We start from the raw sequence: 25518 nt of genomic DNA, 5'->3' as shown, positions 1-25518 counted from the left end.
TTGGTTCACACATATAACATGACTTAGTCGGCTTTAGAAAAATATAGACCATGACCTTTCAAGATAATTTCTGGGTCATTTTGAGTTTATTTCGAAACCATTTAAGGTCCATTAAGGATCACTACGGAAATATTTTAAGCTACATTTAGCAAAAAAAAAAATCCGAAACAGTTTGGAAATTATTCAGAAGTTTTCTTGAATAATCCGAAACTTATCTTGTAAGATTTCTGAAATGGTTTAGAAATAATCTTGCAATAGTTCCAAACCCAAAGTGTCCATATATATCATGTAGCTCCTCCAAAATGGATGTAGTTATCATAGAGTGATACCTAAAATAATACCAAAGTGATACAGAATTCTTCCAATTGGTCTTGAAATAGCCCTGATATGATTCCGACAATAACCTAGAAAGGAAACTGAAATTTCCTCCAAAATTGCACTGAAATAGTTTCGAAATTATCCTTATAATAATCCTGCATTTTTCTGGGAGCCATCTCGAAATGTTGATGAAAAAGTCCAGAAATAGTCCCAAAATAGTTCAAGAATATACTTTCAGTACCAACATCTTCCAAATTTGAACGAAGTCCGTCAATTCGTAACACACAGTTAGAGATGGAACTTAACTCCAAATTAGTTAATATGCACATGCATATAATGTAAGTCCCCCTTTTACCGGTAACCGTTCAGTTACGGGCAATCCAACGAACCCAAAATCAAAAGTGGTCAGACTTTATTTCTATCACTTGGGAGTAAAGGTCGAATACACATGTGTATGAAGTCGAAATAAAATAGCGCATTGGTTCCCCTTATCCAAGTTATAGTGAGTTTTTGAACTCAAAGCTATATACGCATGTTAGTTCTTAACCTCTTTTACAAAGAAAAATAGGAGAAAACGAGTTCTTAAAATGAAATATTTAAGTTTTCGGTTTATTTTGTTCTATTTCTTGGATATTTTTGTCAAAAACACTAAGGAGTGTACTAACGTAGCACAAAAATGTACTCTATTGAACGACCTAAAAATTGATCAAAGAATAAACAAAATGCCATTATATGTTTCGGCCCATGAAAAAAGGGTTTTGGCCTCTAATCCCGAACTTTGAGGACGTATTCGAAATTTTAGGTATGCCGATTTTATTTACTCGATTATACTTTAAACTTAAGGTATGTCTCGCAAATAATACATTTTCAATGTCATATAGTGTTATTCATTGAGAAAAATGTTTGCGACCGCGCAAAGTTTTGCGTACATTAAAAAATTACTTCTACATATTTTGTAAGGGCGTCCGAGCCCATTATATATGGTCATGTAAAAATACTTAAATGTTTGAGGTACCCACAATTTTTATGGAATGGGGCATTATGATAGTGACCTCCAAACATTATAGTATCCGCTCAGTCCGTTGCACATGCTCCCTTTTGTGCCAGTTTAAATGCGAGCGAATGCCATGTCCGTTACCCAGAACTTGCCCATTTGCATGTACGTGATGAAAATAAATTTAGGAGCTGAAAATTTGGCATTTTCAAGTCAAGTGAAACCTTTTTTCTTGTCAAATGAAACTTTTTCAAATCAAATCAAATTTTTTCATTTTAAGTGAAAGTTTTTTTGGCTTATGAGATTTACAGCTTTTACGCCCAATAACTCTTGTGCAATAACTAATGTGCCCTGTATTAGCTTCATATATCGACTGCTGAGCATTCTATCTCGACGGCCGATATGAACACGTCCCATCTCATAAAATTTCCTATTTTAGATTTTATTTAAGACTATTCCAGAAATTTATATAATCGCCCGTTAATGACAAAAATTCTGAGATAAGTTTGGAAAAAAGTTTCTGAGATAGGCCGCTTTCGAACTATATAGATATGTATGTAAATATATTAAGATTGGCCAAATATGAAATAAAAAATATTTGATATAGTGGAATTTTTGTTGACGATATCGAAAAAGTAAAGCCGTAAAAGTTTGAGCTTTTAGTTAAAGTACAACCGACTACAAGCCCTAATCGCAAAGTAAGATAACAAAATTGTTTAACTTTTATTTTGTGATAAAGTATAAGTAACTGTGACTCCTCTCCCATTAACATAACAAAATACAGATCTTGATTTTCTAAGCCATTTTATTTCCTCAATTGGAACAATCAGGGAAATAGCCACAGCCTCAACTCACACTGAACAACAGCGCTTTGGGTGACAGGGTCTGACTTCAATAAGGTACAAAAGAAGTAGCTGTCGGTGCAAAGAAAATAATAATACTTAGGTAGCAATTTTATAAAAATTAATAAGCATAAATATATTGGCAACCACTTTGGTATACATATCTATGAAATAAAAATGGTTTAATTTGAAATGAAAAAAGTTTCATTTGATTTAAAAAGAAGAAATAAATTTGATTTGAAAAAAAATTTATTTGATTTGAAAAAAGTTTAATTCGAATTGAAAAAAAGTTTCATTTGATTTTAAAAAGTTTCTTTTGACTAGAAAAAATGTTTCATTTGATTTGAAAAAAGTTTTATATGAGTTGAAAAAAAGTTTCATTTCACTTGAAAATGCTATAGATTGGTAGGAATCTACTGTGCTTCTTCTTCCATCATAACGTTAAGAACCCACATTTGTTGCATAGAAAATTTACGAACACAGTTTTAATGACAGCATTTAGCCAAGTTTAAGTTTTAATTTTCACATTGTCTGTCGATGTGCAAATACATACATACATTCGTATTTAAAACAAGTATCTGAACTTTGCAATGGCTACTGTGCAGCATTAACTGCATTAGGAGCTATAAAAGTAATTTTACAAGAAGATTATAAAAGGAAGAGGAATTAGTTACGTCTGGAACAAAAAGCCTAAAAATGGAATTTAATTTTATTCTCATGCGCATCGAATGATAAAAAAACAAAAATTGTTCGAGTGATTCTTTTTTGCGAATTAGTATGAAATTAAATTTTTGCTTGAATAAGAGCTCTTTTAGTACGGTTAAGTAAATAAAGTTAAACAACACGAACTTGGATAGCTTACTAATATCTCAGTAGATCATTTAAGAACCCGCCTATGGAAGCAGAGGTAGAGGGCGGCCCCACTCCCTTGGAAGGACCAGGTGGAAGACGATTTATACTCCCTTGGTGTGACCAATTGGCGCCGGTTGGCGGAGCGAAGGAGCGACTCGCGCCTTGTTGGACGGCCATAACCATTTAGACAGTTAAGCGCCAATTAAGTAAGTAAGTAAGTAAGCTCATTTAAGAAGATTCTAGTGATTATAGGCCTTCAATTTTACTCTTCTTACTTCTACACAGGGTCGAATTTACTTAAAACACCGCCCTGTGCACTAGAGAAAATGCCGCCTTTTTTCTGAATTCTACGCCGTGGTGTGATGGTAGCGTGCTCCGCCTACCACACCGTATGCCCTGGGTTCGCACCCCGGGCAAAGCAACATCAAAATTTTAGAAATAAGGTTTTTCAATTAGAAGAAAATTTTTCTAAGCGCGGGCGCCCCTCGGCAGTGTTTGGCAAGCGCTCCGAGTGTATTTCTGCCATGAAAAGCTCTCAGTGAAACTCATCTGCCTTGCAGATGTCGTTCGGAGTCGGCATAAAACATGTAGGGAAAATCAAGAGGAGCACGATGCAAATTTGAAGAGAGCTCGGCCTTAGATCTCTTCGGAGGTTAGTGCGCCTTACATTTTTGTTTTTTTTTTACACGAATAATTAAAAAAAAAATCCACAACGATATTATGTAGAGTAGAAATAGAAAGGTTTTCATTTGTTCACCATCTAATTATGAGAGAATAATTACGTAATGTACATTTTTATATGTAAATTACTATAAAAAGTTGACAAGTTGATTCAAGATTAATACTCAAGAAGGGTAAGAACTGATGAATCCTTTTCTATTTGATATAGTTCTAATTATAAATAAAATCCACAAAGAAATAATCATCCATCATTTGACTTACAATATTCAAACATGTAGTAGCAAATTAAAAGTTCCTATAAAGATACAAGATAATTGCTAACTTATTATGGGATGCGATACATCTTATGAAACGCAAACACGTCTGACTTTTTAACGCAATTTTTTTGATAGGCGAGTCTGTAGGATTTCTCAACGGTGTATCGATGCAGTAAAGGAATTGTACAGTGCTTGGCCTTTATTAAAGAAAGAAGCTGCTTCAGGCGTATTTTCTACCGCATGGAGCCCAACCAAATTCGTTGAATGATCTGCAAAAGGAGCGTGTTCTGCTAGATCATTGATTTCTTTGATTCCTGCCGGTAAACCTGAATAAATTCCCGATACATTTCGTGCGTTTTCGTATGACCGACTTCGACAATCTGTAATATTAAGATCCAGAAACTCGAGAACTGATATTACAGCAATAAACAAATCTTCAGCTTTGTGTCCTGTATTTTCAATAAACATTAGAAATTTTTCAACAGGCGTTACATCTCTTTTTACAAAGTTGATCAACATGCGATACGTCAGGTGTAAAATCCACTTTTGCTATTTCACGCAGTATATAGAACTTCAATATTTTTCAGTAGGGTTAATATACAGATAGTTTGCAAATGCGGTGCAAAAAGAGATCCAACCAATGTGAATTATTGTTAGATATGTATTGTAACGAATTTAGTGAAATTCCTCTTATTTGCAAGCTTCTACTAACGTTCGCATCGCTAAACTGTTGAATAAATAATTCGAACATTCAATAATGCAAAATGGTCTTTATTAGAGTACTTCACAATAACACTTATACTTCGCAACCAATAGCGTGCCTAAATCAAACTGATTTCATTATTGCTCAGCTTGCGCTCTTTTATATTCTTCGGTTTCCTCGTTTGTATACTTCTAGGCGTTTCTTCTTCTAGAATTTACTACTTAGTTACCAGTTAACTACAGATGCACGTTTATAGCTTCTCGCATAGCAATATGCGCGTGTTTATGTGAGTAATGATTGCATACTTTGTGAGTTATCTGAGATATGTATCTCTTCGCATATCTCTTCGCTTCTTGTATGTACATATGTGTAGACATAATGATTGATTTGTTTATGTAGATACAAGTGACTGCTTAGTATCGGGTTTGAGACGATAGTATGACTTAGTGTTGCTAATATTCGTCACAGTATATACCTCCTTGCTCCGAGATAGAGCAATCTTCATTATCAATAGGCTTTTCTTATGTACCATCTTTTTTGGTGAAAAAATTATATAGTTTTGGAGTTTTGCTCAAAATTTCCTTTTCTTATTAGTTTTCTCTAAAGCCCGCTTTTCATACGCCGAGCCACTTAACCTTTTACGCCCCCGTCACTCATATCTTCGAAATACACATAATAATCCTCAAAAGAACCGATAATTATTGAAATTAATTGTTGCAAGCCGTCAAACGTGCAAAGATTTTTATTCGATCGGGAACAGAATGACAGGTGATCACACTTTGACTGGGTATGTCAAATTGAAAAAGTGAATTTGTTGAAAAGTTTTTAACAATATAATAACCATAATACAAAAAGAAGGTAGTTCCACTCAAAATTTTTTGACGTATTTGCGGATTTTTGAAGTTTCATAATGTTTGTTGTTTTGCCAGAAGCGTTGGCACACCGTTACTGTTTAAGGTGAAATTGTGGTTTTTCGGGATGGAAATTTCCTAGAGAATAAAAATGCGATGGTCATCTGAGACAATAAAAATATGCTTTAGCACGATTTATGTGCATACATATCGTTTGAGAATACAGTAAAACATGCAATTTTATTGAAAAATAGTGGATAATGACTCATATATTGGTTACTGACTCATACCATATCGCAGCTTGACCCCTAGACACGAAAAATACTGTATCATGCCCCTACAGTGAATATTTCTCAAGGCATGTTGAGAAAAAGTGTACCTCCAAAGTCTGCACATCTATGTCAATGCTAAAAGAGCACAGAATGTGTATAGGCGGGTCTGCCCCAAGGTGACCCCTGGTGCAAAGGGCAAAAACACTCTAATAACTAGTGGCTAACCTGCAGAGCTACAGGGTAATGTTCTCCCCAAAAAATGGTTTGACAATTCCCTCCTAAAGCGCAACGCTTCAATTATACAATTAATAAAAAAAATAAAAAATGTGGACGTGTAGCCAATTTATCAAGAAATTGCGGTGTCAGTTTATTAGGACCTCCTTTGAGCAAGGAATTGACAAACGTGTATGTTTTGTCAAAATGTTCTGAGCAAACTTACGGGCTATATTAACTTGTTTCTTCCATCAAAACAATTTTCGGGACCTCGAAAAACTTATTAAACACCTTCTTTTCTACGCTGATATTTCGTACTAAAATATGTCCAAGGCATGGGGGTCATTGTTTTTTATTTTTTATTTAAAATAACTATGAAAGCAATTTAGTAGTATTGTTAATAGGAAATCCATCAAAATTAGAAAAATTCGTAACATTTTTCAATCTGGTAGCTTGTTTTTGGTGAAATTGTCATTGCCCCGCGAAAGTCAAGTGGCTAACGTCACACTAAATGGAACTACCTCCATTTTTTGTATCATGATAATAACCAAATTACATTCGAACTTACCGAAAATATGTGAGTAAAATTTAAATGCCGTTGGTAGGTGACAATTAATGAATAAAGCTGCGTTTGTCGGAACTTTACACATTCATAGTTGCGAGAAAAACGGTTTTCTTACGCCCTTTGAACAATTTCACGGAACAATAAAAAAATGCATTTTATGTTCCAAATTTTGCCACCCCCAAAATCTGCCGTCCTGTGCGGGCGCACCGAGCGCCCCTAGTGTAAATGCAGCGCTGGTTCTACAGCAACTCAAGCTTAGCACAAAAACAAAAAAACTTCCGCAGGATGGGTTGGGCGTTTATTTGAATATATTCTTCTTATTATTAAAGAAATCTACGCAGAACCAGTATTCAATTCTATTTCAATTAAAATGTGACCGGAATATAGAAACAGAAGCGCTTCAGGTGAAAATTTGGATGCATGGATGCAGGGCGGGGGCAGTTAGTAGCCACACCTGTACCAACAGCGCTTAAGTCTAAGCTATATTAATTTATATTAATTACTTATAGTGTTTAAGTGACTTTAACTATGAGCATTTTTCTTTCGTTAGTTCCGTTAGCCAGCGAATTAAAACGCAGCGGCTGCGCTGGCTAGGCCATGTTATGCGAATGAAAGATGATGCTCCGGCCAAGAAAGTGTTTCTATCGGAACCCGCCTATGGAAACAGAGGTAGAGGGCGGCCCCCACTCCGTTGGAAGGACCAGGTGGAAAACGATTTAAACTCCCTTGGTGTGACCAATTGGCGCCGGTTGGCGGAGCGAAGGAGCGACTGGCGCGCCTGGTTGGACGGCCATAACCGTTTAGACGGTTAAGCGCCAATTAAGTAAGTAAGTAAGTTCCGTTAGCCATTGAGTGCGCTTGTAATTCTCAACTGGGTAGTGAACAATTCTAAAGACATAGTTCAAAATGTGTATCCCAAAGCGGGGGGTTTTCAAAGCAAAATAAGGTAGCTCAACCCGCAGCCAATACCTTAGAGCCCCCAGTGCTCGCCCCCAATGAATACATACAAGGTGTAACAGGCGCATAGTGACCTCTCTCCACTAAAAATAACAAAATCGTATAATTATAGAAAACCGATTCTCCCGCCGAATCACCAAAGTATAGACACATAGTAAGCGACTATTTCAGAACCATCTACGACTAAACCAGTTAGAAGCGTGTCAATTGAAAGTACTGCGAGGGGACGGAATTAGAGCGAGTAGGGAGGGCATTCTATGACCATTACCCCAATGTCACCTCGGCAATACCAAATTGGGAATTTTTGATTTTAGTTAAAGCAAAATAATTTAGAATGTTCGAGTCCATATAAGGTAATGTGAATTTTGACCCCTGTACGACACATCTTAACCCTCTCCAATCGGTTTAAAAATGTAAATGTGGGACTGAAAAAATCCATTATTAATGTTTATGGGCCAATCTAATGTACAAAAGATACATAGACAACTTAACACCACAGCGAATGTCGGAGAGTTGACAGATATCCACAAATCCAAATCATTCACTTGGCAGTCGGGCTGGAAACGGAAGGCGCTGGTGCCGAAGAGTAGGGAATCATGTCCGGCAAAAGAGTTTCTAAGTCTGAAATATTATACTAACTTTTCGGGTAATGTTTTGCACTATCAACAAGAACCACAACAACGACAGGTAAGCTAACTTACTTCTGAAAACTATTTGAAACATGAACGTGAAACATTGTTACCACTAAATTTCTAATTCCCCAGCTCATTTTTCGCTACAAAGATCAGTGTTGCTACTTCCGAAACCAATTTGATGATAGATTGAATAAAATATATCGTTTAAGATCTATAAAGAGCGTGGTAGAGTTTTTAAAAGACAATTTGGTTCCAATAAATTCGAATATTGTTCGTTGGTGCAATGTGGTAGATCTACCACAATTTTTGTAACGTGGCTACACTGAACAATATCCAATTTAGCGTCCAAGTCTGAAAATATTTTAAGAAAATGTTTGTGTCCTTTCTTCAGCGTAGAAAAGAATTTGATATGTAGTCCTTGTCGTACATCTTCAAGGAATTACGAGACGTCATTATAGCTTTTTTTTACTAAAACATATGTTGAAATTTCCGTGTAGTCCAGGATACGCCCATCGTGATATAAAGGTAGTAGGGCGCTGGCCTAACTAACCAAATGTCCCCTACTCAAGTGAGGGTGCAACTAAACTTATTATTACTAGGTCTCGAAGCACTGCGGCCTTTTTGCAGATCTATTGTGCAAGTACTAACCCTTAAATTCTTTAAAAAAAATTAACCGGGGTCGCTCCTCAGCAGTTATTTCGCAAGATTTTTTAAGAATTTCCTTTATGTGAGTTTTCTGAGTTTCTTTAGACCGATCTTGCTTGTAAGAACTACAATGAATTTCCCAGAGAAATTCACCGAAAACCGGAGAATTCTTCTACGAGTCGGCTGTCCTTGTATTCATTAGAGTTTATAGACATTTAGTTATTTAAGTGTATTGATTGTCACTAATGACAATTGAGTAGTTGTATAAATAATAACCTACAACATATAAATATTTCAAAATGTCTTGTAAGGCATTTGGTAAATAAAATGATCATGGCGTCAGTATATTTCATCTGTCAACAGTGGTTGTCTTCAATGAGAATCTTTGTAATGATGGCTGTAGTTAATCTGCGCAAACTGCCAACAGCTGTCAGTTCAACATAAGGCGCTGCCACTTTAAGTTCAAATCGGTGTTGATCCAAATGTCAATTGAATCGCAGTGAATTAAATGGATTCACATAGAGTGATAAGCTTTTTAAACTATAGCCGACCGCTGTGAGATTTATGGGAACGATTTTCAGCCGCAAGTAGCATTCCAATGGGTACTATTAACGTACTATGCACTAAAAATTGGACAGCAACTTAGCGATTTCTAGCTCAGGCGACCATACGGCTAGCCAACTAACAACCAACGTAAGTTGGTTGTTTAAACATCAAATTTTTTGTTTTGTTTTTGTTTTAAATTGGCTGCCAGTTATATGTACCTTACTACTACAACAACTGTTAGAAGCACAGCTGCTGCACTTGATATTCAACGTTAAGCCAAATATAGCCAAAGAGGGCAACATATCGTTTGGTGCTTGCAACGCAAAAGCGCATTTGTAAAAAGAGTTATATACATACATATATTGCCCCACATGTGCGGCATCATACACGATGTCAAAGTGTTAACGTTCAAAGTTGTAAACAATGGCACTCCATCGATCACAAATCAAGTGCCCGAAAACCACTACAGGCGTAATCTAAGACTTACCAGCAGGAATCGGCAAATGTATACATATATACGCATGTAAAAACGAGTCGTTGATGGTTATGAACAATTGCGAACGTATATCTGTAGTACAGACATTTATGTTATCTGCGAGTACGATGGGAACGAAGATTCGTATTTAAACAGCAGGGTTTTTGAAACTGTAACAAGCAAATGGCCTTAGTTTTTTACCAAAAAAAAATAAATAAAAAATATGAAATCTGCTCGAGGATGCCGATTTGTCTTTAAACGATTTTAGCTGAGTGGTAACAAGTAATGATGTAAGTTTCTACTGCACGTTAAACGGCATTTACAATGAATCCTTCGACTCAGATAGTTAGGGATATAATATCTGGTACAAGCGTTAACGATAGAATTGAGACACGAACTTATTCGATAGCCAAACGTGCTTAAGCCGTAACGACTTGTAAGAAAAACTTAACCGGATTGGCAACTTTGAATTGGCTACTTTTCAGAAAAATTTGGTTAAAAAAACAACTTCCGAAAAATCCGAACTTGGTTTTTAATATATTAAAAACAGTCAATAGTTCCACTGTCGCCCTAACATCTGTGAGAAATAACAAACTCAGTTTTATTGCTCGTTTTTGTCGGACCCAAAAAATCTGGTGCTAGTTTTCGTATGACACATCGATGTGAGGAATTTTCATAAATTTATTAAAGCTATTTCTCAAAAATTTAATTTTGAAGCAAACAGCAGCAACAGCAAAATTGTTTAGTTAAAAATGTCTTTAATAATATTATTAAAATTTATTTAACTAAAATTAAATTTCAATACAAATTTGGTTAGAATAAATTCTCTTATATTTTTACAAATTCCGAATATTTGAAAAAGTTGTATAAAAGAATAGAGATACACCAAATCGCCAGACGTTCACAAAGATTTTTGCAGCTTCAAACTGATTTGCAAAAGGGGTAATCCGATGTGGCGGGAAAGACATTTTTAGAAATTTCTCTTTGACTAGGTATTCAAGATATTTTTAAATTTTATTAATTAAAAGCGAATACTTGTTTGATACGAAACAAATGGAATAAAGTACAGCTTAGGGCCACTTGTAGAACGGCAAGTTAGCTTTTTAACTAAGTGTTAACCTGACATGAGGGATTAAACTCATACATTTAGGTTGTGACAGGTGGGATAAATTGTATTGGAGGCATACATATAAGTTGTGAATAAATTTTAGCTGGATTATTCGCTCAAATATTTATCCTATCTTTGACAGAACAAAAAAACTTAACAAAATTGGGCTCCGAAAGGATTGGTGTATCTGCTAAATTTTTTCCACGGACCAAAATACAATCATTTAATTCCAATTTTTCTACCCGAGGTGTGTTTTTCGCTGCAGTGAACAGTTATAATTTAATAACTGTGTTTTTTCGTCTGTGTGACTAAATCAACCCAGAACTGTAACACGGATTTTGATGAAATTTGGGATACAGATAGACAATAGTCTACTAGCGAAATTTTTTTTGAAAATGGAAGGGGGAAGGTCCCACGACCCTTCGAACAATTACTTTTTAATAATTTTTACACATTATAACTTTACTTTTACTGACCTTCACTAATATTACAAACTTAATAGGTCAAATACAAGGTGAGCAGTAACATCCCTCCGTCTCCTCACCGCCCCCTCGTCCCCTTCATTCGCTCAGCGCGTCTGCTGCCTTATTAACATGCTTTTATAATTAGCTTCACCTTATTTGTAATCCCGTCAGGGTCATATCTAGACCCCTCCGGGATCATTTATGGATGGTTTTCGGGATCCCGTCGGGGTCATGTCTGGACTTTTTCGGGACTATTTCGGTATCATTTTGGGACTCTCCGAGATCATTTCTTTATAGTTTTCGGGATCCGTCCGGGTTATTTTGGGACCTTTTCGGGATTATTTTGGGATCATATGGGGATCCTTCCGGGATCATTTGGGGCGCCTTCCGGCATCATTTCTGGATGGGGGATCATTACTGTATTGTTTTCGGGACGCCATCAGGGTAATTTCGGTACTTTTTAGTGATCATTACTGTATGGTTTTAGGGACGCCGTCAGGGTAATTTCGGGACTTCTTGGGAATCATTTGGGGACCCATCCGGCATAATTTCTGGATGGTTTTTGGATGCGTCCTGGATTCCGTCCGGGTCATTTCTGGACTACTTCGGAATCATTTGGGGACCCTACCGGCATCATTTCTGGATAGTTTTCGGTATCCGTCCGGGATCCCCTCAGGGTCATTTCGGGAATATTTCGGGATCATTTGCGGACCCCTAAGGGATCATTTCTAGATGGTTTTCGGTATTTGTTCGGGATTCCGTCGGGATCGTTTCGGAACTATTTTGGTATCATTTTGGGACCCTTCTGGGATCATTTAAGGACTCTGCGTAACCGGTAGTTCAGCACACATCCCTTTTTAAATTACGAGCTCTTATGGCCATGTATTTTCTGCTAATTAATCGTAATTTAAATTCGGTATGTTCTATCTTTAATATCTAACACAGCTTTTTCGTTCTATTTTTGATTTTTTTTAAATGAATCCTGTAAGGAACTCTTATAACTATAATTACCCTTTTTGAAATATTTTAACCAACTAAATACCCGAAAAAGCAACACCGTTTTCATCTAAAAAATTCTCTTTGTGTTAAGTTAATTGTAGTTTCACTCCTTTGTTCTATGAATAGTAATTTCTTCACCCTTGTCATATCAATTAATTTAACTTAAAAACAAAATTTATTTTTTTTTAATTCGAAAAAACTGTATTGTACTATTCACGTAAGCGTGCTTATCAGGTTATCAATTCATTCAGTTATTCTTTTAACTTGATAAGCAGGCTAATGTGAATAGCCCATATATTTTATTTTCTCCTTGCGGACGGGGCCGCGGGTAAAGGTTATTTTAATATATATAACATATCCAAAAACTAAAATGGCATATTTTTTCTTTTTTTTTTTTAAATTTTTAAGTAAGTGCATCTTTTCAAATTTTGATATCATGGTGCTTTTGAGCTGTGATAACTACGGGATGGCTTGACCGATTTAAAAGACCTTGGTACCATTAGAAAGATATTTAAATCGGATTTCGAAACCGTATACTGAAAAAATTTGTGTTACACTGAAAAAAAAAAAATATTCCAAAAAAATTTTACTTGTAAAAAACTTCAAAGATCAAGCATTTTTTTGTAATTCGAATTGATTAGAAAAGGAATCGTGTTATCTAATTTTTCAGACACCCCCAAAATGTGGTCCTACCCTTGATAATTAAAAAAATTTTTTTTCGATTTAATATACAATTTTGCGCACCTCATACTTTTGACTTTCGGAATGTTTGCTAAATTTGATTGAAGATTCATCTAAAGGTATGAACGAATGGTAGCTTTAAGTTCCTGTAATAGTTTCAGCAGTTTTGTACCTTGCACGTAGCTCTTCTATTGTTTTGTGGTAGTCGTCAGCGTCTGCATAAGCGACTTCAATGGAGGTCTTATGAGTTTGTGAAGCCCAGTGATAAAGGTCTTTCGCCGTTTGAATTAGATTTTTATTTGCAATGCTATAATTCCGAGCGCCCCGTTTTAATATCCCACCTATACCATCACATGCTGGTTTTCCATGGCTGGTGGCGTAAAAGTGCCACTCAGCGAATATATCGAAACAACTTTATTAAAATTTTTTCCATGTAATAAAAATTTTTACAGTATACATTTTCCAAAGCCGATTTGAATACCATTACAATGGTACCAAGAATTTGGAAATCGGTTGAGCGATTCCGTAGTAATCAGAGCTCAAAAGTACCATGATAACAAAATATAAAGATATATATTTACTTAAAAAAAAGAAAAAATACGCCATTTTAGATTTTGGATATGTTATATATATTAAATAGAGTTTTCTAAAAAAATAATCTTTTAGCTTTTATTTTCAAGCGCTTCGTTGGCCCTTGCAGTTTTTTCCAAGTTTAAAAATTTATTTTTGAAAACAAATTTTTTTCAGTGTAATAAAAAAAATTTACCGTGTATATTTTCGAAAGCCGATCGGAATATCTTTCCAATGGTACTAAGTGTTTTGAAATCGGTTGAGCCGTTCTGTATTTATCACAGCTCAAAATACCTATTACCGTCATTGTTTACGCATTTTTCATAACTTTGACACCTTGACAAGCCCACAATTTTTCAAAAAATGGAATTTCTAAAAATAAGTTTGTGCTTGTATAGGTAAGGTGTACCTTTATGGAAAATTTCATCACAATCTGAGGGGGTCGGTTTCAAAATGTGCCTTTTTTTATAGGTTTTGATATGAAATTCATCATATATGGAAATTCAACAATTTGCTACTCCGCTTTTGGAGTTTAATCTTATTTAAAGAATAAGTCTAGAATATTGAAATTGCTTTAAAACAAAACCAAAAAGTGCCGCAAGTAGTAAATTCATTTTCACAATATTTTGTAATAAGTACATATGAAGTCTTATGATATGTTTCTTTGTACAGTTGTGATAGCTCAAAGCATAAAGGAAATAGCTCTAATTTTGACAACTACGGCTAAATATCTACCGACTAAAAATCTACCGTCCGATCCACTACACATTTGCCAATCCTTAAACTGATCTATAAAAATGAAACATTGTGCAAAGAGTTCTATGTAAACCCGGCCTTAAGCAGCGCTGACGCCATGTGAACCTATATAAGCTGTCTGACTATTAGATTCCTGTTTAGTGTCCGATTTTGAGAAAGGAGCAACTACAACCTCTAAGCAAAGAGAGTATCAAAATCTATTAACACCATGGAAATTTTACGCATACTTTTACCGTTCATAATGGTGTGGAGGCCGAGGCCTGTTCCACTTTCCGCTTCCGTTTTCACCATCTCTAGTTAATTTGGATTTTAGTTAAAGCATGTCTTACATATTTTTCAGCAGGATTTACTTATTTGACATTTTTGTTTTCACTTGCACAGTGTGGCCAACCGCCAGTTATGAAAATTTTGAAGAACAAATTGCGAAAATCTATTGCGAATATACGAAATAAACGAAAACAGCTGACTTTTGTTTACGCTTTTTGTTTTCACTTAGCTGACAGACGATGCTTTACCTATTGTTGATGCCCGAAAACCAGAAACACGGCTGAAAACGAAAATTTCAATAACTTAAAGATAAGTGTGTGAGTGAAGAAGGTGGAAACGGCTCTTATCCATATAATAGCCGTGTTTTTTAACACGCGTATATCCGTTTACGCTTAAACTTTATATGGACTGCTAAGCGACAAACTTTAAATACACCTCTAAAATTGCTGCGCATAAATTTTGTCCTACTAAATTTCAATACGCATTATACTCAGATGTAACTGAAATATGTGTCTTTGTTTCATCCTCTACACTAATTCTATGTGTGTTCTGTGTGTCCACAATTCATCGCAACTGATTCAGCTATATGTTATACCCTATGGCCATCAGAGCGTTTTGTCTCCGCTTTTCGGTACACCCTGTTGCTGTAGCTAGTTGTTTAACCACAGCCGCTAGATGGGTCTCCTAAGCATTATCTAAGCGAGGATAGGCGTTTTTTTCACGCGTAAATGAAACGTATACGCGTGTAAAAAACACGGCTAATGTATGTTAATGAATTTTACGTGGTCTTGACACATGTTGAAAATCTTTTTGCCTAGGACCGTTTTCACAATCTCTAAGTAATACAGAATTTATCTGGAGGATAGCAATCCTTCAGATAGCTTCATTCGACATTATGACCAACTACCAGTTAAATCGACAATTGTGAATATTTTGTAGAATAATTGGCAAAAATCTACTCTGACTTTACGAAAACTTACAAAACATCTGACTCTTGTTTACACTTTTTCTTTGCACTTATCTGACAGAAAACGAGAAAAATTCGATAGCTTATAGGCAAGTGACTAATTGGAGATGGTGATAACGGCCCAGAGAGAGATTGTTTACCTTTCCTCAACGTATTAAGATTTGCATCCCAGTATTCGAAAAGCTAGCAGATGAAGAACTGGCGATTCAGAGAGATTTCGAAGTTATAAGTATTTCTGTAATTTGTCTCTTAATCAATAACAAACATTTTTTCACAGTTGTGAATACATTGTAACTTACGAATAGAACAAGCTTAAATGTAATTAAACGTAAGGATACTTACCATAAAAACCATTAAACGTAAACCAGTTTAGAAAACAATAAACGTCTTTTGTTGCTATTGTTGTAGACCTTTATTGCTGTTAACGCCAATATTGCAATTTCATTCGATTGCTTCCAATAGTTTAGAATATTTTCGCGAATGCGTGTGGGTTCATGTAAGTGCGTGTTTATGCGCAAAGCTTTTTCGCGACCCATGCTCCACCACTCAAAAACACAAAGTTCTAATACAGAAAAAAGCAATGACACCTGTTTATTGTTTTCCGGCCTTTACCAAAGCCCTTGCGCTCTCTATATAACAATTGTTATAAACTCTGTAATGTTGAATTCATATATGTATAACTAGCACAATTGATGCAATGGTAGTATGTACGTATGTATGTATGTGGTTGCGGCATTTTGCAGTTGAGTTTTAGTGGCAATGCATGCTGAAATTTGATGGGGGAGCGAGCGTAGTTTACAGTGCGCAATACTAGAGATGTTTTGATTGCTAATATTTGTTCGACTTATCGCGCTAAAATTATTATGGAAAAATTAACTATAAAGAGGGCAGGTCACGAAGGTATAAAGGTTTCAAGACACCCGGTCCGCGCAGGACATGATTGTTGATTTTGATGAAATTTTACTATGTTGTTCTTTGGTCAAAATAATGAAACGCGTATTTTTTTCTTTTGCCTCATAAAAATGAAAATGGGAGTTTGGGCCTAACTCTAGTTTTTGATGATCTATTGGAAATTCTGAGTATGCACTTTTACTATACTCGATTAAATATAAAACGTGATGGATGTATCGCAAAAAGTATATTAAATTTTTTTTTTTTAATATAAAGTGCAATCACGAGGGACTGACTAATACAAATCCTGTACGAGTGCATATATTTTCCAAATCCCTTGAAGACTTGAGTTGTGAACACAATAAATGTTTGAAGCTGTAAAGTTGCTACTCAGCTCATACTTGCCATGGTAGCTGCAAAACTCTTCGGAAAAGGAGAGAGTTTTGCTAAACGACAATAGACCTACTCCCACTTTTATGAAGATGTATGAGAATGGAAGCATGCCATCGGAAATATCATACTTTAGATTGAACAATTGTTACGTTTTTAATTTTTTTCGTAGAAAATAGCGGATCAACATATTTTATACCCACTTCGAATGACATATGCAAGGTAAGATTTATTGATGAGTAGTTTTTCCTAGCAGAAATAGTAATAAAGAAAATTTAGTGTTATGAACAAGGTACTGACTGATATGCGCATGTGGCTCCATACGGCTGCATACAACCTACTTACGATGAGTTGTAAACAATACCTCAATAAGGCTGTGTTGCTAGATCATTTTACTATAACACGGTACAAAGTCAAAATGCCAAAAAAAAAAGAGATTTACAAAAAGCAAGTACAGTGCAAAGAAAACCAGACTTAAATTAGTGCGAACGAAATGAATTTTCTTAATATCTAGTGCACAAAATATCTCTGCAGAACTTCAGTGCAGAAGCGTGCCCCAAAGACGCTAACGCTGAAAGGCGTTCTGCTTGGATAACCTGCGGATCGCATAGTTGGTGTGTTATTAGAAGAGTGTTATTCTTTTGAAGCGCGGCCAGATCCCTTTTCTTATAGACGTTTAAAAATTAATGCGCCCTGTTGTTGTTGTTGTAGCGATAAGGTTGCTCCCCGAAGGCTTTGTGGAGTGTTATCGATGTGAATGCGCCCTCAAAGTGTAAAGTGAAGCAAAGTGGCTAAACTGTTCATGTAAAGTCGGCTTCAGTTAAAACATGTCAACTATTTGCCTCACAAGTCACATATTTTGTGTAGCAAGATTTAATTTCAGCCATACGCTGAACTCATCTGCCCAGCGTAGCAACGCAGCAAAATCTTTTATGTAAATCCGGCAACACACATACATGAATGCAGAAAAGAGTTCCGTGGAGAAATACTCTGAATCACGTAGCCGATTGGGCCCACCCAGCGCTATTTTTTAAAGCGATACTACTGTTTTAAAGCGGTCCCATGTAAGTTTTTTTAAACCACCATCTAATATTTCGCATAAAATATAGACAGTGCATCGACTTATAAATCGTTACCCGCTATTCTCTTATAGCAGTTAATATTCTAATTTAAAAAAAGTCATATAACTGCAGCTGGAATAAATTACGAAAGTGAATACGAACCGCGAAGGACGTAAATATTATATATTCCAGAGTATTCTCAAAAGATTTATGAAACAACTGCAAGTGCTAAGGTAATTTTCTTGATAACTTATAATCAAACAAAAAAATTTGTGGATAAATACAACTACTTTTTCTAAAAATTTTCTTGGTATCGGCTCAAAAGTGTCGATGCCTACTTTTATTTACTAGTATCGTTTCATCCCTGAGTCTAAAGCATTTCGCGAGAGTGCCCAATGTACTTTTATATAAAGTATTAATTTTTAATTTTTTGAATTGAATTTAATTTGAATTTGAATGCCAATTATTGCCAAATTTCAACATCGTGAATATTTTATGGCATATCTCAAAAACTTTTGCAGTCTTCTGTACTACCAACTATATATTTGTGTTCGGCAGAGTATGATTGACACATCATATTCCATACCTTGTCTTTTCTTACAATAAATGACATTGGAAAATTCTATAAAATATTAATATTTTGCATCGAAGTGCATATACTTAACCAACGTCAGAATATATTTTAAGGGTCTGGCAAAGTTGACATAGTCATAAAGCCATAGTCATAATCATAATTTCACTTATAAATATTGTGACGAATATTAGTGACACTAAGTGATACTCACATCACTAGCCTGATGCTAAGTAAATGAAGCCACAACAACAATAAAGCAGGCAGTCACTTGTATCTACATAAACGAATCAATCATTATGTCTACACATATGTACGTACACGCAGCGGAGAGAGACGCACAAACACATGCATATATCTTATCTGAGATGCTCTCAAAAGTAGGCAATGATTTGTGCAAGTATCACTCACATATAGACGCGCATATGAGAAGCTAAAACGTGCATCTGTAGTTATAGCTGGTAATTTTATAGCTGGTAACTAAGTTAAATTCTAGAAACGCCTAGAAGTATGCGAACGAGGAAATCACAGAGTATAAAAGGAGGTAAAGCTGAGAATCAGTAATCAGTTTGTTTTAAGCACGCTATCTGTCGAGGAGTAGAAGTGTTATTGTGAAGTACTTTAATAAAGACCATTTTGCATTATTGAATAGTGGAGTTATTTATTCAACAGTTTAGTGATTCGAACGTTAGTAGAAGGTTGCAAATAAGCGGAATTGCCCTAAATTCTTTAAAATATCAATTGGTATCAGTTATTGGTGCCTCAACCTAAAAATCGTGGAATTTTCATAAATTACAAACGTATACGACAAATAAAAAGTGTCTTAGCCAAAAGGTATCCAAAACAATAATTAAAATCTGCAAAAAGTTAATAAATTCACCAACTCAAATATGTTTGATATGGCGAAAAGCCAATTGGTTGGCTATGGTATGGTTATGGATAGGGTGTTATGGTATGGCACCATTGACCAATTACATTGATTTCCATAAGGTTGTTTGGATCAGCTGTTTTATATGGATATGGATACGTGAACTTTGCCAGAGATTTTAGACATATGTATATATGTCATACAAAAAATTTCAATAACACACACACTGAGGCTTTTATAGTGGGGCAACTACAGATAAACGTACTACTGTATTGCTAAGAGCTGTGTACACTTTTTGAGCGTAATGGCTTTTTTTAAGCAACATTCTGGCGTGATTGATACACTTCTGCTCCCTATTTTAAATAATAAACATACATATATCATAACTCAATCAACAAATTAAACTTTGGGTAGCTCATATAAAACAGATTGTAACGGATAAATACATGGGACTTAGTAGGCTTAGAATATACCGACGGCAAAGCATGTCAAAAGCCGTTGCCATGCAAAATCTGATTCATATCCCACAAAGGACATCCCATCTCCATATTATTTTTTTTAGCACTTAGCGAGTATTTTCGCGGTTACAACAACATTGTGAAGGCTTGCGCAGTTTTTTCAATGAACTTGCTTCCACTTAGGCAGTTATGTATTATTTGGACTCAAAATCAGATAGTGCAATAAATAAGTTTTACGTGCTTTTTTGGTTTTTTTGACTGTATTGAATATATGCCGTTTTAGCATACGTCGGCACACAGCCCCTACAAAAATCGTTGGATAATGTGGTCCACTGGAGTACTTACCATTATACTCCACTCTAATGCAGCAATGGACCAATTCATGTTTCTACACGAACATATTGTAAGCCGATCATTGCTCGCTTTTAACGATTGTAATCACTACACGATGTTTATTGGACTGTGGGTTCTCCATGGATTACTCTGATGTAATGCGGAGCTGGAGTATATGGTCCAGTCCGAGGACATTGCAATGTTAACTGGATCATATTTTTTGTATGAATTGTGGTTAATTTTGGAGCACTCGGTTGGTCCATAGCGAGTAATCCATGCATGCATGGAGTACTCGCGATTTTTGCAGGGGCATACATACGTACACACATGCACTTATGAGTTATGTTAGTATGCATGCAATCTTCTAAATGATGCAGGTGCAATTCAAAACGTTACTTGCTGAAGCTCAAATATGTAATAGTTACTTATGTATATTTTATATATTGCAAGTAAACGTTGAGAAGTTGCATGCAAAAAGGCACAATTTTAGTGGGTCCCATCTTCTCGAACTTACTCAATGAAAGACCGTTCTTTTTTATGTCCACGCCAAATATTAAATGTGTATCTGATTTGTAACATCGGAAACCGCCGATAAGATCCTCCAAAAGCACGCAAAATTAAGGCTCCCCTTGTAAACTACAGAAAAATACAAAAATGTGTAAGCGTGGTGTAATTTATTGCTTCCAATGGCTCTTAAAATAAAGCCATGACATGTATCGAGGAAGTACTTGTAACGAACTGTATGAGAATTAAAACACAGAGGTGAAGCTGGACAGCCCGTTTTATTTGAAATAAGATGGTAGCAGAGGAAGAGTGAAGCGCCGCCTTCCCTGAAATGATAAATTGGAAACTGATTTGAGTTACCTTAGTGTTTTCAATTGGTGCCAGGGAATGCAGTAAAGAAACGACTGGCGCGGTTTGTTGGACTGCAAAAATTGTTAAGACAGTAAAGCGCCAATTAAGTAGGTAACTTGGTAAATTTTATGCATAAATTGATGCTATAGAGGTCATATGCGTAAAATGCACAACTAACTATATCAAATATGAGGCTGAGTAACGCAGCAAGTTATTCCACAAGTGCTGATGTGCTATTTCGTTATATCACTTTAGTTATGGAAGAAACGTATGAGAAAGGAATAATGAGAGAAAATGGAAAAATAAAACTGATAATAAATAGTCAAAGCGACAATAATAAACGGTAAAGATTTACACAAGAAGGGGGGAAATAAAAGTTAGGTGCCGACTTCGGTTCTTAATCCTGGTACGAATACGGTTTGTTAATACCCCGTTTAACTATTTTAGATAAACATCTCAAGTATGCCTAAGCTGAACCGTAGCCAAAATAGGAGCCATCCATTAGAACGGAAGTATCCCCACACGAAAAAAAGGTGCATAAGACCGCCCCCCCGTTTGGGGCTTATGTTTAGAGAACCTTAGAAACATTTAACAACAGTTTAGTTGATCTATGCAAATATAGCCGAAATGTTTTCTTTTTCTTGTAACTTGCTTATTTAACATCTGTTTTTCTTTAAATTGATGTGCCATGATTTTGGCCTTGAGTACCTCTGTTATTATTATTTTTAATGTCCTTTTCACTGCAGTCCTTTTCTTAAACTAGTTTTTTCATAATTTGGTGAAAAGATGTTTTACTTTAGGGGCTACGACAGATTTAGCAGGAAAAACTATTAGACAACGACCTGCGTAAGTACTTCTGAGCACTGGGATATAGAAGGAATTGTAGAGATTGTCAAGATTGATTAGAGATTCTCAACTTGATATGTTACAATTATATATATTATAGATATAAAACAAAAAGCAATTCGGCCTTATTCGCAGGATACAAATTTTTATTTTTTCCGAAACACTCCCAACATGGGCTTCAAATTTAGGCACGGATTTTGTTACTCTTTTCGACCCAGTCTACAATTCATGACAGCTTTTTGACAAGGTTTAACTTGTATAATGTTTGAAAGTGTTATGGCTTTTGTTTGCACCATGATAATATTCCTAATAAAAGCTCAATATTTCACAATTACATTTTGAATCTCCACTGCAATCCAGTTCTATCAAATTTTTGTAAAAAGTTAAAATTTTGAGTAAATTTTTAGCAACATGTGGAAACTTTATGTGCTAGTTTAAGTTTGTGTGTTGGCCTACCTAACGATAAGTCCCCAACTCAAGTGACGGCACTAACAAAATCAACCTCACCCACTATGTATACACCGACGGGTGGACTGCAATGTTGTTAACGGGATTATTTCCGAACACATTGTGGACGCTTTCTCAATCCACCTTCCAAACTCAGCTTGTATCTTTCAAGTAGAGCTAGTAGGTACAGATAAGCCCTTGTTTGTTGGAGAACCCTATTAAGGGTCGAGAGGAAGTTATATTCTCAGACAGCCAAAGGCGCTGGACTCATCACTAACGTCCCCTAAAGCCACCGATAACGGAAAGAGGGTGCTACGAAATGCAGTAAACTCAATGACTATTACTCTAACATGGGTACCGGGTCACAGGAATATAGACGGTAATGAAAAAGCGAATGATATGGCAAAGACCGGTGGTTCGCTAGACCTCACTGAGGCAGTTACGTTACATCGACCGCTTACATCTATTAAAAGTGGCATTCGTATGCATTTAAGAAAAATCGCTATCCAAAATTGGTACACTACGAACTCATTCATGTAGGATCACCAAAAGAGTTTGTGCGGCCTACAACCATAAAAAACTGAGGATTTTCTAAAATTGTCTAGGCAAGGGACAACATTTGTATTCCGGGCCACCTAAAACAACTTATACTTAGATAACTTAAATAATTACCTTGTTTGATAGAAGGTCAAATATTTTGATTTTCTTCATACTTTGTTTTTAAAAAAATTGCATACTTTGCACAAAATTGCGAATTTAAAGTGGAACTCTCATTTCTTGTATTGGTCATAACTTCTGAACGGGTGAAGATATTTTTACCATTTTTTGTTTTAAATAAATCTTACAACTCTATATTTTAAGCAAAAGCTTTTAAATTTGAGTTAGAGCTACTATTTCTAGTACTTAGCAGTGTTTTCTTTATGTCCTCAAAATTTCCAAAAAAAAATTAAATGTGGCTCATTTCACGCAAAAATATTTTTTACATCGATTTAAAAATAGAAAAATTAGTAACAAGAGAATGCAACCTTGAACAATTTCATATATATTTCCGTAAAAAAAATTTCACTTTGATTTCCTCAGAAGAACAAGTAAAGTATTTCGAGTAAAAATCAGTTTTGAGTATTTGTGACATGAAAAGCTTATAAGAAATAAAAATGTATCTGGGTCCGTATCGCGTTATACGATCCGTGATCGAAATCAATTTTTTAAATCGCAATAGCTCTGAAATGTGCAATCGGATTGCGGAAATATGTGAAATGGTGGCTACCAATACTTGTTATATCCATAATTTATTATAATTTTTACGATCCATCGTTCGAGTGAAATTGCTTTTCGATACGTGATCGTACAAAACGATAGCATATATTGAGTCCAACGCCAGAACAATAATTTTTTTCTAATGATAATTATTGTTATTTTTTAATTTTTCTAAATTTCAAAAATTGTATTGGCCTTGAGCTCGAATCGAACCTTGAATCATTTATCAATAGGCCGATAAAAACAAAAACAATTGTTAATAAACCATGAGCACTTGGGAATGTCAAACGAAGTAATTGACAATAAACAAAAATCCAGCATTATCAGTGATTTGCACCAGATGACGCAACACTGAATAAATATTGTTGGTAAAAAGGAATAGAAGTAGCAAATTTGCCAGTCAAACAAACCACCACTGTATAGCTAAATTAGCTAATTAGCGCAGCATGCCTAAAGCGTACTGATGATGAAGGCTTAGCACCCTTCGAAATGGATCTATCTGCGCAGCTATGGCAGGTTGTCTGAAAAATTTTCTACTTACTATTCCAAAAACAAAATACATTGTTCTGGCCTTGAGCTCGAATCGAACCTTGAATCATTTATCAATAGGCCGATAAAAATAAAAACAATTGTATCGAGTCCGTATACAAAAGGTAGGCCCATCAATAAGTTGAACGGCACACCATAAATTGAAGCAGAGTCTCGTCCCTTATAGCGTTTTCAAATTGTTTTTATCATATGCCATTAAACAATTGAAGCTAAAACGATTCAGGATATGGCAAACATCGTCCAAACCAAATGCCTCCAGTGATTAGCTAACTTTTTTTTTGAAAAAAAAAAAAAACTATCTGGGATTTGCCAATTTTCTTAAGAATATCGCGCTTATTCTGTTAAAAATTTGCTGTTGCACCTAAAATAGTGTTGAGAGGTATTCTTAAAGTTGCATAATTAGTACAATTGCGTTGACACCGCCCATTGCGCTGGCTTCATGATAGTAGCGTGAAAAAATTGGCGCCAATATTCAACCTTAATCGCACTTATTTAGTTTATTAGTATTATTTACAATGGTTGTGTTTTAATATCACACATACAGACACGCATGATTCATACAATTTAATTTAATATGCTTCTGAGTTAATTTTTTTTTGTTTTGGGGACGTACCCTTTATTATTATACACAATTTTTATTTGTTTTGATATTGCACGAACTGTGCGCTTTGCACGTGCTCAAAGCCGGTGATAGATTACCCCATATACAGAACATATGTAAGTACAATTTAATCACAAAGAGCGGCAAAGCTGTAAAGCAATAAACATAAGCACTTTTCCGGCATTGAGCGCAGAATTAAACAAAATAATTATTTATATATTAAAGCGCACAAACGTCACGCTACATTGCAGAATAATATCGAACTGGATGCTACTAAAACGCGCACATCATATTGAGGGTTACTAAGTGGAAGCACCTCAAGCGATCGCTGTTGGATGTCGTGTTTAAGACAAAGTTCCCCACATACACAATAGAGTATGCTCAGGGCTGCCGTTCTCAATTCGATTGGGTTTCAACAAAACATGTCCAACAACTATGATACACATATCATATCACAAATGCATTGTTGTATATGAGTGAACATATGTGGAAGGTAGCACAAAAAGCACACATCACATGCGTTTCGGATAGCATTGCCCATTCGCCTTTGAGGAAAAACTTTCATTGAGGGCTCGGATGTATCTAGGCCTTGTTTTGTGAAATGTCAAAAAGTATGATGACAGCACAAGGAAATCTAAGTTCAAGTGTAACCTAAGACTATAACTGTGAGCTTCTATCCTAAAGCTTATTTGGTTTCAGTTTTTGGCACGAAATATGATCAAGAGTGAGCGTGATAACTAAAAGATTTCGTCTGTTTTTACCGGAAGTATTCT

The 25518-nt window shown here is 35.5% G+C and overlaps 1 protein-coding gene across 8 annotated transcripts in view; it reads right to left on the bottom strand.

The window, feature by feature from the left end:
• LOC137246213 (Krueppel-like factor 7) overlaps positions 1-24997 on the bottom strand; it is a 54487-nt gene extending 29490 nt beyond the window's left edge. Inside the window, exons 1-2 of one of the 8 annotated variants that reach the window (XM_067777298.1) lie at positions 24758-24997; positions 15961-16270 (exon numbers count right to left, since the gene is read on the bottom strand). In XM_067777298.1, the coding sequence (XP_067633399.1) occupies positions 15961-15972 (12 nt within the window). In that variant the 5' untranslated portion in view covers positions 15973-16270; positions 24758-24997. Of the gene's footprint in view, positions 1-15960; positions 16271-20704; positions 21167-24757 lie in introns of those variants that run through there. The other 7 variants (XM_067777297.1, XM_067777300.1, XM_067777301.1 and 4 more) reach the window with 7 other exon arrangements.
• Between the last annotated feature and the right edge of the window lie 521 nt (positions 24998-25518).

Source organism: Eurosta solidaginis, chromosome 3, assembly GCF_040869045.1.
Source record: "Eurosta solidaginis isolate ZX-2024a chromosome 3, ASM4086904v1, whole genome shotgun sequence".
Taxonomy (NCBI): Eukaryota; Metazoa; Arthropoda; class Insecta; order Diptera; family Tephritidae; genus Eurosta; species Eurosta solidaginis.
This window is presented reverse-complemented; position numbering and strand designations above follow the sequence as displayed.